This window comes from Accipiter gentilis, chromosome 7, assembly GCF_929443795.1.
Source record: "Accipiter gentilis chromosome 7, bAccGen1.1, whole genome shotgun sequence".
NCBI classification, from domain to species: Eukaryota; Metazoa; Chordata; class Aves; order Accipitriformes; family Accipitridae; genus Astur; species Astur gentilis.
Window position 1 is genome coordinate 19,989,862 of NC_064886.1, and position 18,744 is coordinate 20,008,605.

Below are 18,744 nucleotides of genomic sequence, written 5' to 3' on the forward strand. Positions count from 1 at the left end.
TGTTCTGTTTGAGGAAATGTTTGGGTGAGGGACTGGAGAAATGAAGGGGCTTTGTAGTAAAAACACTGACTGTTGTAGAAAAGTTCTGTCATCAATTCAAGTCTTTCAGCAAAACTCAGACTTGGCTTTAACATCTAAAAATGTGGAAAAAATGTGATAACTGTAAACTTAGTCCAAGACAGTTTTAAAGTAATCTTAAGTTCTATATTTCGGACATTAGGACTTTGGAGTGAATTGTGGACTTTAAGGTATTAGTGGCTGATCTGATAGTGAGTCTGAATTTCAAGACAAAGAAATTCTGCCAGCAGAAGATAAGAGTGAAATTTAATATAGACAGCGGAAGAGAAATTCTGAATTAAAAACAAAAGTATGCTGCTATCTCAATGAAAACAGTAGTATAATTTCAAATTATTCTGAGGTTTTCATACACCGGCATCCTACTGAACTCTGGTTTTGTCTCCTATTTTTAGGCATTTAAAATTTGTATCAGAAGGTGGTTTATATATCTTAACAGCTCACTGCATTTCTTGAAGATCAGTCTGAAGAGAAAATTACAGAATAAAATAACAAAACAGAGGCTGCACTTCTTTCTTTGCTTGAATTCAAAGAACTGCCTAAATAAAATTGTCTTTTAAGTATGAGATCACTCCCTTCTCTAAATGAAGCAAATTAAGCCAACATTTCAAAGACCTCTTCATTAACTTCTGTTGTAATATTAGTAGCTCTTAATACCACATCAGCATCTTTAAGCTCCAGTCAAGATTCTATCCACTGAGCTGAGAGCTGTACTAAAGTTCTCAAAAGAGTCGAGGCCTGGATTTTCTAGTGCTCTGCTCCCTCAGTTAGTGTAGGAGGGTTCACAAGCATTCAGCATTCACCTCTTCCCTCTGTAACATTTCTGGATGGACTTTGAAGAAAGCACACGTCAATGTTGAGACTGACTGAAAATCTCTCCACTCATTTTGGTGCTTAAATTTAAAACTAAATACTTCTAAAAATCTAGCCTTCATCTACAGAGTGAAGAAATGTAATCTCTAAACAGATGTCTTCGTGCAATTTTGTTATCTTAAAAGAAAAAAAAAAAATCAACCAAGATAAGAACAGTTCATGCCTCACATATTCACCAAATATTATATGCTTCCATGTTGTATTTTCATTATGTGAAAACAAAATAGATTTTAATTAAAAAGAAGGCAGCTACCATAAACCAGAATTGGAAACAAAAAGCCTTAAGCAGTTCTTTTGAGGACTTCACAATGTCTGACAATTTCAATCTATTAGCTATCTTTCTGCCCATAGAGATCATGATTAGCCAGTAAACTTGCCCTTTCAATTCACTCAAAGCTTCAATCTATTCCATCTGTGCTCTCTGAACCTTTCATTTCCAATAGGTTCAGGCTAATTCAGAGCAGCCAGGGAGGCTGACAAGCTCTACCTTCCTTTCACATCCTCAGGGCTACATGCTGACATCTTAAAAAGAATTTAGAAATAAATATAATACCACTTCTTTCACACAGCAAAATCATTTCTTTGAATTCCATTAGGGAAGCACACAGGTATAATTAGGAATTGGTCCATGACTCAAACAGCCATTTGCCCCCATGCTGGTCTAACCACTCCACTGTAATAAAACAAAACACTCCTGCAAGCTCACAGACTTTGACCTAAAAGGTGGATGCCTTAAGAACCATGATGGACCTAATTTTAAAAAAATTGTAACTCTGATGCACATCAATAAGCATTTGTAAAAGTCCTTGCATCTTGATACACACAAACTAATAGCAGTGATACTTGTGACAGATTTACAATTCCCAGATGGCGTTTGTCTGCTAGTCTGTACATTCTGGCAGTGGAAGAGAAAACGGGGGTCGGAAACAGGAAGCCTACTCGAGATATGATGAGCCATTAAGACTTACCAATTTAGTCACAGCACTAGTTCATAATGAAGGAAAAAAACCAAGTGATTAAGAACTGGGAACTGCCTGGGTGATAGGCAGATGTGAGAGATCTCATACAATAGTAGTCTGTAATGCTTAGTACAGAACTGAAAGCCAAAGAGAAAATGCTAGGCTGGCCCAGATCCATGATTATGAAAGGGGGATGCTCAGCTTTTTGGAAACGGTTGCAACAGCGGCCATTGGTGATGGCTGAAAATGACCATAGCTATGAGACTGGGGCAAGGAAATAAATACAAATTTCTTCCTGGAAACTCCTGTGTCTTACATTTACCATACCGCAGCCTCTATCATCACTGCTACAGAATTCAGCTACTCAGAATTAGTTTGGCTGGATTAAGACTATAAAGACGTTTCCAAAATCTTTCCGCTCACTCATCAAAATACTCAGCATACAGTTAAGTAGCATCCGCTCCCAAGTTGGAGTATCACAGCTGAATCCAAAAGTAAGTGATCGCCACATTATTAACAACAGTGGGAGGCTTTCCCTCCCCTTCAAATATTTCAACCAAGCTGTGAAAAGGAATTGACTGAGGGAGAACTGGGACTGGTAGTATGTGTTATATAAAATGATCATATATCTGTTTGACTTGCACAGCTTTACCTTGGCCATCATTAAATATTACTATCAGAATTTTATTTTAAAAGTGTCACTGTTTTGTAGATGGAATGGAATTTTTACTTTGGTAAGGCTTATCATCTGAAAATGGCCATCATAAATATATCAAGTGATCACTGTCAAAATTTTTCCATGCCACTCCATAAGCTTGGACAACATCTGATTTCCATACTCATGATTTTTTCGACAAGAGAATGAGAATGAAAAGGCCTGGGAACAGATTACTGGAGGTACAGTTTGGTATTACAAAAAGAAAGTATAATTGCAGGCTACCGAGGCACACACCCAGCCCTTTTTCATCTCAGATCTGGTGAGCGTGTGGCCTCAGGGTGAGATTATTCACAGCCCCACATCTGTTGGAAAGCTTTTCTTTTTGTTGGGTGAGTTTTCCGTCAGATCAGGAAGCTGAACCACCTCAATACGCAACTGGAGTATTGTTGGAGCTGGTGTCTGCAAAAAAACCCCTAACCTATATAAATGAGGAAAAAAAAAAATCAGTTTTCAGCTAAAAAAAATTAGTCAGCTCTCTGCATGGTTCATTACTCAACTGCATAAATGTCAATGCCACACAAGAAAGAGAGACTGAAGCAGCCCCAGCTGAGGCTGTCTTAACCTACCGAGGAGCCATACCATCCATGCTCATTTTCAGATCAGACTTAGCCTAGTAAAGAATGCTTACAAATTTTCTTCTGACTGCTTGCAGCTTACAGTCTAGATTTAAGTGAACAAAATTCAACACCCAAAATACAGGAAAGCACCGCTGTTCAACTACTGTGCTAGCACTATACCTGTAAAATACCTTTTTTTTAATTTCCAGGAAAGGTCTGTCATAACCATTTTCTACAGCCAAATTATAAAAATTCTGCACATTTCTCCTGTAAAGCTAGACCTTGACTCCAAAAGACTTATTGTTCCTTGCTGTGTTTTCACAGCAGTTAGCAGATTTTTCATTGCAATATAAAATACTATGTCATTTCATTATTTCTTTCTCTTAAGTTGCATGGTATCTATAGCACTACAGAATGCATCTTTTCTGTTACCAGCACATTTGATGACTACTTGTCCAGGGCAGAAGGCAAGTTCTATTGTGAAAGCTGTGCAATCTACTGCAATTGAGAAAGAAACAAAAAACTTTTTAATATCACCTTTTGCCAGTGTGTCAAGGAAGGACACTGAGGGCATTTGCAAAGTGTGAGAGTTTGCATTATGCAAAGGAAAGAACGCTGAGAAAAATCCTTAACTACTGGAAAAAGAGGTGAGAATTAAGAAGCTCACGTGAATGAGAAAATATATTACTGTAAAAACAAAAGGAGTTATTTTCAACCACTGAATATAAAGAAGTAACTGAGCATCAATTATTTAGTTTTCCCTTCAGGTGGGTGAAATAAAGTACAAACCGTTTCACATGAGATTATTATGAAAAAAAGCAAAAACCTATCTTGGCTGTTTGTGACTTGAATTTATCATAGGCAAAATTACGATTTATTTATTCCATTAAAAATTATGGTAGTTCAATATTTGGTTTAGTCTGAAACTAAAGTTAAAATTTCAGTTGTTCCCCCCCCCCAAGGATGTTCTGCTGATTTAAAAATTCCAGAGCATTTCACTTGTTTGGCTGAACAGAGCAAACTTCTTTTCCAGTTTTTCAGTATTAGACTGCATGGTAGATGCCTGATTCCCCATTCCCCTGTATCAGCCAAGTTCTTTAGCCAGAATATATTCACAAGAAGCAGTTACAGTGATTTTGGGAACCACTTCGGAAAAACAACTGGCCATTTTGTGTAGAAGGGCTTGTGTCCTCTTAGTTCAAACTGCTTCAACTAATGTGAGGGCAATTTTGCGGTTTGGTAGGATACCCATTTTATAGATTGAGGTCAAATACATGTGTAACTTGTCTGTGGGCTATGGTATAGGCATGCGTGAGGGAGTCTGAGGACATTAGGCCTCCTGGGACCATTCTGCTGATGGGCATTGGCTGTGAACGTACAGTAGTTAGTCTGAAGCAGGCCACAGAGCACAGGAAGCAGATATCCTGAATTTCTTTATTATGCGGTCTTTACAATCCCATTCTTCATTATCAGTTCTTACTCTACAGAGTAGTAGCACAGAACAGAATATAGAGTTTGATTTTTATTTCTTCTTCTTGTCTTCCAACTTTCATAAATTTCTTCTTGCTTGCCCTCAATCTTAATTTTCCGGGCTACCAGCCTAGGTTGCCAATTATTTTCTGATAACTCCTACAGGTCAGCACTACAGGTTCAATGTCATCTCAAAATCTAAGATTATATGGTCTGTTTTCCTCCATCATTCCTTCTGTTCATCTCAGTGCTAAAAACAAGACTTGGACTTGCAACTGGAAGGAAAACAGTAACGGCACTGACCTGTAATTGAGAAGGCAAGAGAAAGTGCAAGAACTGCGGAGGAATTCACTTACTGAGTGTCTGAGAGAAACATTTATTCAGTCATTGGAGAAGAAAATGAAGAGGTACCATAAAGCAGTATTTGCAAAGGACCAGTCAGATTTAGACCAGGACGAACACAATAGATCAGCTATTCCTAAGACAGATGTCAAAAAAGCATAAAACATAACTGAAACTGCTACAATAATTCCATAGGCTCCCGATGAGATTTTGATAGTGCCTGTCGGTCAGAAGAAGATAAAACAAGTGTGAGAATGTGTACTTTCTCTGACAAATTGATCAAACTGTCAGCAAACATCTGTAACAAGTCAAAGACCATACGCAAGAAGCTGAGGGAATGGTAGTGTTACCACAGATACGAAGACTAGGATACCTACTATTCTCAGGTTGAAAACACAGATGAGAATGTACTTATTAGGAAAAAAATGATGGGCTTTAGCGCTTCACAGTATGAACTGAAACACTAGAAAATTCCTGTTATGCCAAATAACATCCTGCAATGCTCTCTTTGCATTTTGGGGGGGGATTTTCTTCATCCCTTGATCTTCAGTGTCTCCCAACAACCTTCCAGATAGAAGTTGTAGGCCATAAAGGCTTAAAGTTTGACAGAACTAATTAGCTGAGAGATTATGCTATGACCTACTGCAACAGCTAAAATCATCTGAGGTCTGTGAATGCTGTCCCCTGCACCTAAAGGCAGTTACTATCAGGACATCTCTGTGAGGGATCTTCAGTTTTGTATTCACTGTTCCTGATTTAGACTGCCAAAGCCCAGATTTGTTAGCACTGCAAATATGCTGCCAAATTCATCGTTCTTTTCTGATACTGCTGAAAAGAGAACAGTTGAAAAGAATCTCTTCATGAAGCACCCTTTTTATTATTATTGATGCAATTTGATGATTTGATGAGAACCTGTAATGCATACGAGGACATTCTAGGCATCAAGAATATAAATATCATAACAAACGTTTGCTATATATAGTATTCTCCACTTACAAGCATTTCTCTTTTTTCAGGGTCTGATCCAAACCACATGCGTAATTCTGATAGGAATAGACGAAAGGATGAAAAGAGCACATGACTGTATAGAAATAGAAAGAAAACAAATAAATGCTTCAACAGTGATTATTGTACCAATTACTCTGATCTATTGCTACTCAGATAAAGAGGCTAAATAAAATGGCAAGAAGAGACACAACAGCTGATGCTGATATATGTATCTTAAATTACTGCAGCAGAAACAGCAAGGAACAATATCCAAAGTTATGACAGGACAAAGGGGAAAAAAAAGGTAACAGCAGCAGCAAACTGTGTAAGGATCACAGACAGATCTTGGGTATTTACCTTAGTTAGCATTTCATCCATTACACAAATGAAGCATTAACAATAGCAAAGAGAAAAGAGCACTGAGATACCACTGAAAATATCAACCTGCTGGATAGCATTAGGGAAATAACATTTTAATTCTCAAGGGAATTCATAGTGATATTTGCTTTATATTTTTTCTAACCTGAAACTGGATCCATTAAATTCAGTCTGAATTCTGGACCTCGAGAAGCTGGGTGATTTCGAAAGACAGCGTGTCCAAAGAAATCTACAAGGATGCAAACATGAGAACATAAAGGGAACCTGCACTTGGATGCAGTATTGGTAAGATGGTCCACAAGCTTTCAACCAAACTAGCCACAAAATATAAGAAAACCTGCAAAGAGCAAAGATTCACATAATCTGAAAACTTTATATGCACAGCTCTGCTGTTGACCACTTATTAAATGATGATGGAACCGTATGTTTCTTAAGCTGCAAAGAAGAGATCTTGCCAATTTTCTCACAAATGGTACCACCATGTGCATATTCCACAGGTTGAAGATGCTAAATGTCTTTATTGCACAAACGGTTCTAAAGCTAATGACTGTTGTGAATGGTTCTTTTATTATGAAGGCATTGCACGTCTCAGAATATACTGAAAAGCTGCCTTAGGCCCATGGTCTATTCACTCAAAATGCCACAGCAGCATGGAAGATTGTTTTTCCTGGGGACCTCAGCAACAGTTATTCTCAAGTAAATGGGCAGCTAGAAATAGAGGTTCACATACCTTGTACTGGCTCCCTACACAGATCCACAAATGAGGACTAGTACTGTATAGGGCACAGAGAAGGCAAAAGAAACCCATGCTTCAGGTGGAAATCTTCACCTCAGCTGGAGGTCAAACTCCATGTAATTTAGAAAAAAGAACTTAAAGACTAAAGAACAGGATTGTGTCTGACTCTGTGTGTGTTCTTATAAAGTCATCTTGGAAGTTCAGAAGAATCCATTCATTTTGACTGTTTCAATTTTCATGTCCTATCATAACAGGAGAGACTAGCCAACAGTTTCTTTCACCAGTCCATCTCATCACCACTGCTACGTACTACGTTTGCAACTTACTAACGTGAAGGAACTTAAAATAAACCCCAAAGACTTGAAGAGGTAGAGAAGGAATGAAGTATTTCTAAAATCTGTACCATCTGTAAAAAACCCATTTTTTTTATTCTAAGTGGTTTGTTGCATTATTAATACAGATATTCAAAATCTGGTGGGTTTCTTCAATAGTTTATTAACACGGATTATAACAGAAAGAAATATAAAAACAACTTTATGACATCTTTTTCTAAGAAGCTTTTTATGTTCCCTTTATCATGTTGCTGTTTGAAAAGGTTTAGATAGCTTATTAATTGTAACGTCATAGGATGGGAATCTACTTAAGCTCTTAGAATTTTTTAATCACAGAGATGCTTTCATTATATCTTTATTTTTTTTTCCCTTACCCTACTTTTCTTTTCTATTCTTACAGGCCTCTGAGTTGTTCATGTCGTCCAGCAAACAGGACAATCAGAATGCCACGTTCCAGTTTCTAACTCAGCCAGTAGTAATTAATTATTTTAATGTGCTAAAATGTACATTCTCATCTGAGAAGAGTTGCAGATGCTATATAAACAGCAAGTAAAACAGGTCCTGCTCTGAACAACTTGTATTCTGAGTAGACAAGGCAGTTTAAAATGGAAAGCAGAGAACTGAAGTGATTTTCCAAAGGTTACAGAAAGCCTATGGGTACCCTGACTCCTAAATCACCATCACGAACCACTACATTCCCCAGCTTTCATAAAGAAGAGAACTCCAACAAGGTAAAATGATTGCATTTCTGTAAAAGGATAATACTACCCAACTGAAAAATGGGACAGGAAATAATGTTTTATAAGGTCATTTAAAAAAATAAACTAGTCCTATTAGAAGACCATCCCAAGCCATCAGTCATTTTCCTATTTTAAAGTCTATCAAATAGAAATATTTCTGCCTCCACAAAATATCAAACAGCATGTAATCCTCAATTCTGTTGGAGAAGTCAATGTTCATGGACAGCTTTTCTGAAGAGATTTTGTTTATTTTTAAAAATACAGAGCGTGCTGTCAGGGCTGTAGTACAGGCTGGCTCAGTGGAAACCCATTAAAACCACTTTACTGGGCAGATGGTGTCAAAGAGTCAGAAGTATATAACAGAATCCTACTGTGCACAAGTGTTCAGTATGCAAGAAATCATCTCTTATCAGACAACTGCTGCAGGGGACACAGTCAACCACAAAGGAGAGAGCAGAGCACAGCTAAAGTCATGATAGCCTTAGAACTGTTTGCCCAATAATACGGAAATGGATATGGAATATGAGAACCTTAACTGATAAACCATGAGTAAACAGGGGAAGATCTATGGAAAGCATCATATCAAGCTTTAAAAAGCAATACATTGCTTTTATTGTTATTCACTGAAGGTGTAACTACTCCTTGTCATTAAGAGGGATATCACAACGCAGAAAGACTAAAATAAGATCTGAAAAGTGTCCACTAAATTTTGGATCACCGTCTTTTCACACCCTGATTTACAGGATTGCTAAGCAGTTAGCATTCTAGCAGGATTTCTAAGAACGGGTACAAAGAAATTCATTAGAGACATCTGGAAATAGCGGCCTTGCCACTACAGTCTACAGGATGACAAACTTCAATTAGTCATATATCAGATGAGCACTAGCACACTAGTAGATTATGAGACACTCCTTTTGCATTATGTTCCTTTTCCATTCTCTTCTACAGAAGGTAGGCCAAGTTTTTCTAGTGTTTTCTTATGAGCCTAAGTCTGGAGGTGAGCTTAACACCTAACATAAGCACCTAACTCAGTTAAATAGATCCTATGATCTGAGTTAAATAGATCCTAAACAGAACAGACACAGCGAATATTAGCGTAAATGGGACAGATTAGCAAAAACTCTAGAGGTATTCCTCATATGCTGCTTACAGAGTAACGAAGTGTGGTAATAAACTTACAGAGTGTATACACATCTCTTTCCTCCACTGTGGAGAATCAGGATTGCTCAATTCTGCCCCAAGTCCCATATTGTTGACCACATCAAGATGTCCTTCTTCAGTTCAAGAGCTACAGGCTTGTGCACTTGAGCATACTAGATCCTATTTTTATTTCTGAAAACGTGCTAAAGATGACAGGAGGGTAGCTGCTGGTACATGGTGTTTTTACACATTTATTAAACTGGGAAGCTTTGTCAGAACCGAATAGTTCCAACAGTAGTTCAAGACACAATCCACTGAAACAACATCAAGACCTCCTTCATACCACGAAAACCTGACAATACACCCCATATTGCTAAGAGCAAGGTAGGAAGTTAAATGCATGAATTTGCCATGCATAGACAAGAAAAGTAACTGCCCAATATGTACTACCAATTAAAATTAACCAAGCAATACTGATTACATTAAGACAGAGATACAAAACTCTGAAGGATAAATACAGATATTTCAACTGCAGGCACATGCAAATCACCACTGTTTCCTTTTCTTGACGAAAAATGAATGAGTCACCATGGCTCAGTGGAAAATGGAGGATATGATTATGTGCTAATCTAGGATCTTTGATAAATAAGTGGATTGAAGGCTAAGTGGTATTATTTCCTTTCTTATATTATGGATTGGATTAATATTCAGAGATACTATTGGCTAGTTATCTCTGGCAGCTTTGAATTCCTCCTCTTGTACAATGACTTTACATAATGTATACTGAAGACATAAAAAGTACACTTTTAAAAATATAAATAAAAATCAAGGAAGCGATGTTGAGGGCCAATGAAATTCAAGGTTCTGAGACCATTTAGCATTAGATGAGACTAAACTCTCCAACTGACTCAGAGGATTTTTTAGCATGCAAGACATGCAGCCTCGTCTTTGTGAATAGCTGGACATCTGCCTTGTTCCTCTGCGAGAGGTCTGCAGACCGCCTGCTCAACAGTCTGCCTACCTTGAAAGCAGATAGATCAAAAGGCATGCTGTAGAGCATCCTGGTTCAGCTAGAGAGGACACTTCTTCTGTTGCTTCTTAGTTTGTCTTGTAAAGCTGCACACACCAAGAATAAAGAGTGCATTGACATCTCCCCACACTTCTGCTTGGTGCACTCATTATTATTACCCCTGCTACTTTTTTCTACATAACTAGCTAACTCATTTATTTTGCTCTTTTTATGGGATCTATGTTATTCAATATCCTTCCCCCTTCTCATGTGTTAATAGTCTACATGGTCATTTTTACATGTGGTTTTATTTTGCTTGCTCTAGCCGCATGACTGCAAACTAATGAGGCCCAATGCATTCCACCAAGGAGAAGAAGAGCTATTAAAAGACACCATTAGCAGAAAAGCAAATGAGTATAAAATGGTATTGAATACATTAAGGTTGGAAAATGGTTACTAAACATTACCATAGCGAATTTCTGGAACACCTTCCTACCCAAACCATCTTACACAGCATTGTGACAAAAGTCTTTATTTGCAAATAAAAACCCAAATAACTAAACAAACCAAACCAATTCAAAGTAACTTTAAAAACAGAGCTAGATGGGCCTGTGAGAAGGTGAAGTGAATATAGGAGGAGGAGGGAAGAGGCCTTCTATTTTGTAAATTTGGGAAAACGTGGCATCAGTGTAGATGCATCCACTACCAACCATTTCTGCATGGTCTGTACAAGAAACAAAAATGTGTGCGTTTGCCTGAGCAATTTTCAGGGAGACAATCGTCTACAACACAGAAAACTCCCTTCAGAAACCTTTCTGGAAACCTTCATTTAAAAAACCAAGACTGAGGGGTTAAGAACAAACAAACATCCTTTGTGAGTACAGCGGAAGCCTTTTAGGAAGTTAATTGACCCTACAGTGCAGATGCCATTAAGTGACTGGCAGACTACTCCTACGTCGCTTCACTGAACCACTATTCAATGTTGATTTAAGTGAACCTACGCTGCAGTGGATTAGAAACACTCACACCATCAGTGATTGTGTCTGAAGTACTGAGGCAATACCAGACAGTTCAGAGAAATACTTTAAATTACTACAGTTAGTCTCACTACAGTGGTTTTTCTCAACCCCTTTAAGGGTGAGAGCCATATAACTTTTTGAAAGAAATCCAGACCAAACACAGTATTGTCACAAAGGTCTTTGTTTACAACCAAACACAAACTGGGACGCACTCTGAAAGCATCCTTGTTACTTCTATTTCCTCCCTTTGTTTTTTTCTAGCTTGCATGCATAAGGTTTCTGGCACTGGTTTCACAACACTGCTCAGATGTTCTATGAATCACCACTGGTGTGTGGGCCACAGGCTGAAAAATACCACTCCAGAAAACTCTGTCTGTGCTCTGAATTAAAGCCTACCAAAGGCAATGAAACCCCATATACTGACTGTAATGGGCTCTGGATCACGCCCACTGTGGATCAATAGATGGGTATAATATCTTATATCACAGAGCTGGAAGTTATATCATCCTCTAGGTCAAGTTTAAGTCACACTACTAAAGTAGAAAGTGGAAGCTTGCATAGATACTACATAGGCTGTACCTTTTTGGAGGATGAAGACTTTCAATCCATTAGCTCTGCGGGGCCATCAGACTAACACCTTACACTGGAATTAAATCTATTCAATAAAAGAAGAAATCAAGGACACAAAGAAGCCAATCCTCATTCTACAGTTCATTTCCCCCCCTATGGAGGAGGGTGAAGTAGCCTAACATCCTTAAATATGTACTTTAAATCTGCTCATAATAATTAGTGTTATCTAAATGTCTCTGAACTATTTTAAATCCACTTCATTTTGAACTGCCATTAATAATGCAGCAGGCAATATTACAAAGACTGGTAAAAATCAAGTAATTTAATGTAACACTTTGTAAACCAAACCTGCGATGAATCTCAGCTGCCTCTTCAGCTTCTCTGCAATCAATCTGTCTGGAGTCATGTTTATGTATCCTAGGACCTGTGATAGACTGCCACTAGACTTGGCATCCACAAAAACTTCAGGAGGTTGATTTAATGTGAATGCAGCATGAAAAATCAGATTATCTTTTGATTCTCTCTTTTATTAAATAAAACTGATCTTTATTGAATAAAGCTGCTTTTATTAATATCTAAAACATTGGTTGGTGTCACAGAGCCCGCCAGTCCTATGGAACTAATAAAAGAAAAGACAGAAGTAAAAAATGAGAACATTACAGGGAAATATTAGAAACCAAATCACATTAAGCCAGTATTGCAGCTGACAAATAAGACATGGGTCTAGCTGTAGAATTTTTTAGTTTAGCCTGAATTTATTATTTTGACTGAAAGAAATCAGAATGGGTCTTCTCCCAGAAGTACACTGTGGCAAGAAGCACAGCAAGATCAAAAAAGTGGAACTGAGTTTCCCCCTCCCTTGTATAATGTCTCAAACGACTGTAAGTTCAATGCAGCTGGGATAAAGTACAAAAACTGGGTTTATGGGAACAGCTTGAACCTTAAGCTAGAAAGAGTTCCTTTATCTTTTGGGTTTTTAAGAAAACTTTTTGGGTTTCTGCATATAGGCAAAGCTTACAATAAAAATTCTTACTGACTACACCTGTCATTTATGCTCATTTCTAAGCAGTGGTCATCTGAAATCAGCATGCAGTGAATTTTCTACACATATCAATTGCAGAGCTAGAGCAACAGGTGCCTATGATGAGTCTGTCCACAAGTACTGTCAGGGCTGTTACTTTGAGAAAAACAATGTGTCCCTCATCATCACAATAAAAATCTATTAACATGAACAGAAACTCAACCCTGAACTCCTGTCTAGTCACCATCAAGAAGTGTGTGGGGGAGGGAATGTATCATAAATCAAATAAAATAATCTTCAATTTAGATTCCATATACAGCACTATTTTCCATTACTAATATACTCCCAGCATTCCAGAGTAATGAACTCCAAAGTAAGTAGTGCTGAAACACAGGTGGCTGCACTCCTCAGCTTTTCATTTTCCATGTTTCTACTTATATGAAGTCCACAGTGCACTTCAATGTCAGTAGAAGATCGGCACATAAAGATCTTCAGAAGTGGCCCACAGCCCTCTGGAAGATGGACCATAACAATCAAGCTCGTCTGTTAGTTTTTTGTACACCACTACCCCCGCTGAAGCCAGTGGATGCACAAGTGAGATTAAAGTGAAGGAAAGAGGCTTCCCATACCACTACAAGTCACAAAGATATAATCCACTGAAATCACCAGTGAAGTATTTCAACAATGTGGACAGAATGACATATTCTGATACTAAGTATCATCATGGAATCAGTAAAATTGCATAGAGAAAGACAAAGATAGAGTTTGTCAGTAATGAGAAAAAAAATCTACAGTATAAGATTCAATGGAAATCAAGACGGGTCGAAGAATACTGTAACATGGATAATTCCAAAGGAAACAGAGACAATTTAAATCCAAATATCCAGATACTTCTCTCCTATGTTGTAACCAAAGCTAAATGTTTGGAGGTTTGGTTTCTGGGAGATTCCCACCCTCCTCCCCCCCCCACTTTCCTCTAACAGAAGATTGGCATCACTGCAAATGTGCTATCCACAGCTCTAGCCAATGGGGAACACTCTGAGGGGTATACAAGGTAATCCTGCCTAATACAGTTGCCAAGCCTCCACATTTATAAAAACTGAGAGGAAAAAGAAAATCAAAACAGCAGCTATGTGGCCTGAGATCTCATTAGAAACCGACTTGTGGGAAGATTTCAGCCTAGGATGACAGAGAAGAACACGGAATGCTCAGCAGAACACAGGCAGAAAAAGTCACTAAGATACTCACTCGTTTTGTTACTGTCAACTTAGACCTGAAATTTGAAATTAATTGAATCAGGTTTTTTATCTGACAACAAACATTCATAATGTAAAAGGCTCCTCAATCTTAAGACTCACAATATACATCCTAAAATTGTTTAGCGTCTTACAGGAGGTGCTCAGTTCATTATAGACTTCAGCCAAGCATGGAACCTGGTGCTTGAGGAAAATATTATAGGTTTTATTCTACTCCAATGAAGCTAATGAGAGGCTTTCCCCTTAAAAAATGGAACAATGCCCACATTATTGTGCATGTTGTATTAGCCTGTATTTTCATTAACATCAGCTGGACATGATTATTTTTTAATTGAAGATTTCTGAAGAATTTTTTTTTCATAGTTGATACCAAATAGCAAAATGCCCAACTGACTGAGGCTAAGCATTGGCTCCCCAGGACTGACTCCAGAAAACTCCTGTATAGTTGAAGACAAAGCTGTGAAATGCAACTACCCCCATAACCACACTTACATAGCCTTATAATCTCTGTCCTTTTTCTATATAGATATGTACACATGCACACACACATATATAATTACAGTGACGGTATATTAAAATACGTGGATTATATCAACAGTGACAAATGGTTCCAATAAGAACATGAAGCTCATTATTGAAAACAGCATTTCATTCTCAGGCTGGAGCTATTTTCTGCATTTACCAGATAAAAGCAAAGCAAAACCGCAATAGTATTCTGAAGTCTTCAACATTATTACCTGAAAGATTTGGAAACTATACAGTAAAAAGGTGCGTTGCCATGGTTCTGAGTAATCAGCAACAGACCTATACACAATAGACAGCTGATTGCTGTTGCATGTTAAAAGATTTTTTCTCTCTTTAGGAAAACTTTGTCATCATGTCATAAATGGGAGAGTTTTTTCCATTAGCAACAGAAAGGCATCAAACAAACACACCCTGTAGTAGAAATCAAGTCTGATTATTTTTTTGGTTTTCATCTTCTTATGGGGTGCGGGGCCGGGCGGGGGGGGGGGGAGGGGGGGTTGTTGGGGAATCAACCTTTTACACTGTCAAGTTTTTTTATACTGTAAATCTCTGGAACACTCTGGTCTTTTCAGAGTGTACTAAGGCATAGTAGTACAGATGGAGTCTGTAACCAAGTATGGAAATAGACAATTACATTAAAGGTAGATACCTGTATTACTAAACTGCAAAGAGTCCCAGCAATCACGCAGTAGTATATTGGATATTGGAAGTGCAAAATAAATAGCACAGACAATACCAGTAATTCTAATGGGATCTCGAGTATCTGGTTTCAAGACATATCAGCTTTAATGAGACTTCACAATCACAATACATAGAAAAATCTCACTCATCAGTTTTTATAGTGATTTTTTTCCATCTAAGAGACCTCCTTTCCAAGTCTAGTTTTTCTGCCTAAGTTTATCTTTCAAAGGAGATGTAAGTAACATTTAAGAATACAATAATATATAAATGTTATAATTGCTGAGCTGGCAATAAAACAAACACTGTACTCTGTAGGACTGAAATGCCACTTATACTCCAATCTTGGAATAAGCTGCAATCTCAGTCAAACACTATGTTAATGCAGTGTTAAGGCTACAAAGTGAGACACCAAAAAATAGGAGATGAAAAAGTTAATATTCTTACTGCATTGTTAGGCTACCCAAAGTACTGATGTTGCTTATAATAAAATACATAATTTACAACCTAGCTGGGAAATCAAAAGCTACTGGTGTGCAATGTGAATGAAGCAATCTTTTGAAAAGACTCAGACTTCCAATCCCTGCTGCTAATGCATTTTCAATCACAACTTTAAAACTGTACTTATGTAGGCACTGCATTTGGGTAACATTTGAGGAGACTTACAATTTTGTTCCTTTCTTTCTTAAGCTGTTCTAAGGAAAAAAAGGAAAAGTGACTTTGGTACAGGGAACCACCAAAGAAATACATAGCTGTGTATTTTGCCTTCTGTCAGTAAGTTCAGTTCTGGATACAAAGTAATTAGTAAAAATAACTCACGTAAGAAAAAGAAAAGTGCTGATATCTGGAAGCATAGAGAGATGTTAGGAATAACTAATACCTTTTTCAAAATAGTGATGTTTATAAGCAGAACTCTTTATCAGTATGTTTTCAGAATCACAGATTAAATGCATATGCTCTTATTCCTCTCTGAAGACTAACCACGTGTGAACTTTAATTTCGTTTTCCTGCCGAAGTACAGCTGTTGATGCACAATGTCTTCTCAGTAGAAAGCTGTATTTCTCCTATATTCCGCAGGAATGCTCAGAATTGCCTAAATTAAGTATAGCAAAAATGCATCCACCTTTTGGCTGAGGCCATTGATGAAAACTTTAGGTTCAAAAAGGAGGACCTAAATGCACACAAAAATGTCTGCATTGTCTACATGCTGGTTTTCTGATTCTTACTGTAAACACACTTGAGGGCAACAAGAAGGTATCACTGAGTCATCTGAAGTCATGCTGTCAGGACGTTCAAACTCTATTCAGCATGCAGAATATCAGACACCTAGTTCAGGCTCTCACCAGAGCTTCTAAACGTTTCAGCAAGCACATATTTCTCTGGTCCAGTAAAACATTGCCAGCCAGCCGGAGAAACAGGATTTTTCATTTGAAAAATTACATAGAAGATAATGGTGGGGCAGCTAACTCCAATAGCTTATACCTCTAAAGATTTCAAATTTCCAGATAACAAACCCTTTGCAGTCCAAAGCTGAGTTACCAGCTAAGCTCATCACCAGCATCTGCTGCATGATCAAAAGTACAATAGGCAGGTAACAAATGCCTCAGTAAATAGACCGTTTGTCGTAGTCGATGGAGGAAAAATCCTGCTACTCGGGATTTCCCATCACGATATCTTTGTGTTTGACTCGCACATGACTCCCCCCAAGTCTTTCAGTCGTGACTATCGGGGATCGACATTCAAGGGATTACAAAGAGAGGGGACAGAGGCTGTGTATGCAAAATAAACAAGATGCAGTGAAACGGACAGAAGAGGTTGAGACTTACCTTTGGAAAAAACTGCTGCCAGGCTCAAGAGGAGAGGTGACAACAGATGCCCCATATTGCTAATCCCAGAAGCGCACATCCTAGGGCTCGCGGAGAAGTTAGGGCTCAGTTTCACACACTTTGCGGTCAAAATAAAAATCGCTCAGCTGGAGAGGCTGCATTTTCAGCAAAGGTCATCTGGAAAGCGCAAAAGGCATTTCCTTCGGAGAAAGGACTTACTTCTTTAGCTTTAACCCTCCCCTTTCCTCCCTCCTTTCTTCAAACCAGAGGATGCTGTGAAAGAAAAAAAAACCCTCTCCTCTCAATACATAGGAACCAGTTCTGGTTAAAACCTCGCTCCCGAGCCTCAGTCGCCGGAGACAGGCAAGCAGCCCCTTACCCCGACACCTCCCCCCCCCCCCCTCCCCAAAGCCGGCAGGGTCCGGCGCGCAGGGCAGGGGCAGCGGGGCTCCGCGCCGTGCCCCCCCCCCGGCTCCCTGGGGCGGGGACCCGCCTGCCCCGCTCCTGCCCGCGGCCGGGCTGCGCCTCACAACGCCGGTGCCCGCATCCCGCCGGAAAAGCCCGTCGGCTCCCCAAAGTTTTCCTTTAGGTGATGCTGCTCAGCCCTGAGATCATCCAGACACGGAGGCAGGGTTTTCGTTGTTGCGCGCTCTCCCTGGCTTTTTTTTTTTTTTTTTTGGTTCGTTGTTTGGTGTTGGTTTGTTGTTTTTTTTTTAAGTTCTCAATTTCCTCAAGGACTTGTTTGACTTTCTGCAAGAGAGGGGAGGGGGCGAGCGCGGCTCCCTCCCGAAGGTCATCGCCACGGCTGGGTTTTACTGCTCTCGGGGCCGGCGGCCGGCGGGGACCTGCCGCCCCCGCGGATGCTGCTCGCTCGGAGACCGGAGCGGGGCGCCGGCCCCGGCCCTACCGCCCGGCCGCCTCCTCCGGCCCCGGCCCCGGCCCATCCTACGCGCTCCGCGGTTGCTATTTACAGCGAGACCGCGGTTTAAGCCGGGAGGTGTCGCGGGGGGGGGGGAGGAAAAAAAAAAAAAAAATTAACAAAAAAGAGGAGGGAAACAAATAAATAAATAAGCACACCACCGAAGCCCCGCCTCGCACCAGGCAGCCCGGCAGCCCCCAATCCGCGGGCAGCGGGGCGGAGCTGCCTGGCCCGGCCCCGGCCAAGCTCCCCCCGCGTCCCCGGCCGCGGCGGGGCGCGGAAGGCGAGCGCCGCCGCTGCCAGGGGCTGCTGCCCGGCGGGGGGCTCACCCTCGGCAGGGGGTGGGGGGAGGGAGAAAGGACGGGGACTTGACACGCAGCTGCTCCGTGCCGGGGTGCGACAACCAGCCTCATCCCCCAGACCCCCGCGTCCACGGGCGACCCCGCTCCGGAGAGGCCCCCGCAGCCCCCGGCAGCGCCCCAGGGCGGGCACAAGCCTCGGTCCTGCCGGCGCCCAAACAAACGGCATCCCGCCGGCTGCCGGGAGGGACAGAGCCCGCCGCTTTGGCAGGGGGGTGCTGCTACAGGCGGTCGGGTTTTGGCTCCTTCCCTCGT

General features: G+C 40.1%; 1 protein-coding gene across 2 annotated transcripts in view; it reads right to left on the reverse strand.

The window, feature by feature from the left end:
- Positions 1–17,491, reverse strand: part of TMEM132D (transmembrane protein 132D) — a 272,020-nt gene extending 254,529 nt beyond the window's left edge. For both annotated transcript variants that reach the window (XR_007506767.1, XM_049806377.1), the window contains exon 1: positions 17,212–17,491. Coding sequence is in view for 1 of the 2 variants with exons in the window: in XM_049806377.1 (XP_049662334.1) it covers positions 17,212–17,290 (79 nt within the window). In the remaining variant the exon portion in view is untranslated. The remainder of the gene's footprint in view (positions 1–17,211) is intronic.
- Positions 17,492–18,744: the final 1,253 nt, after the last annotated feature.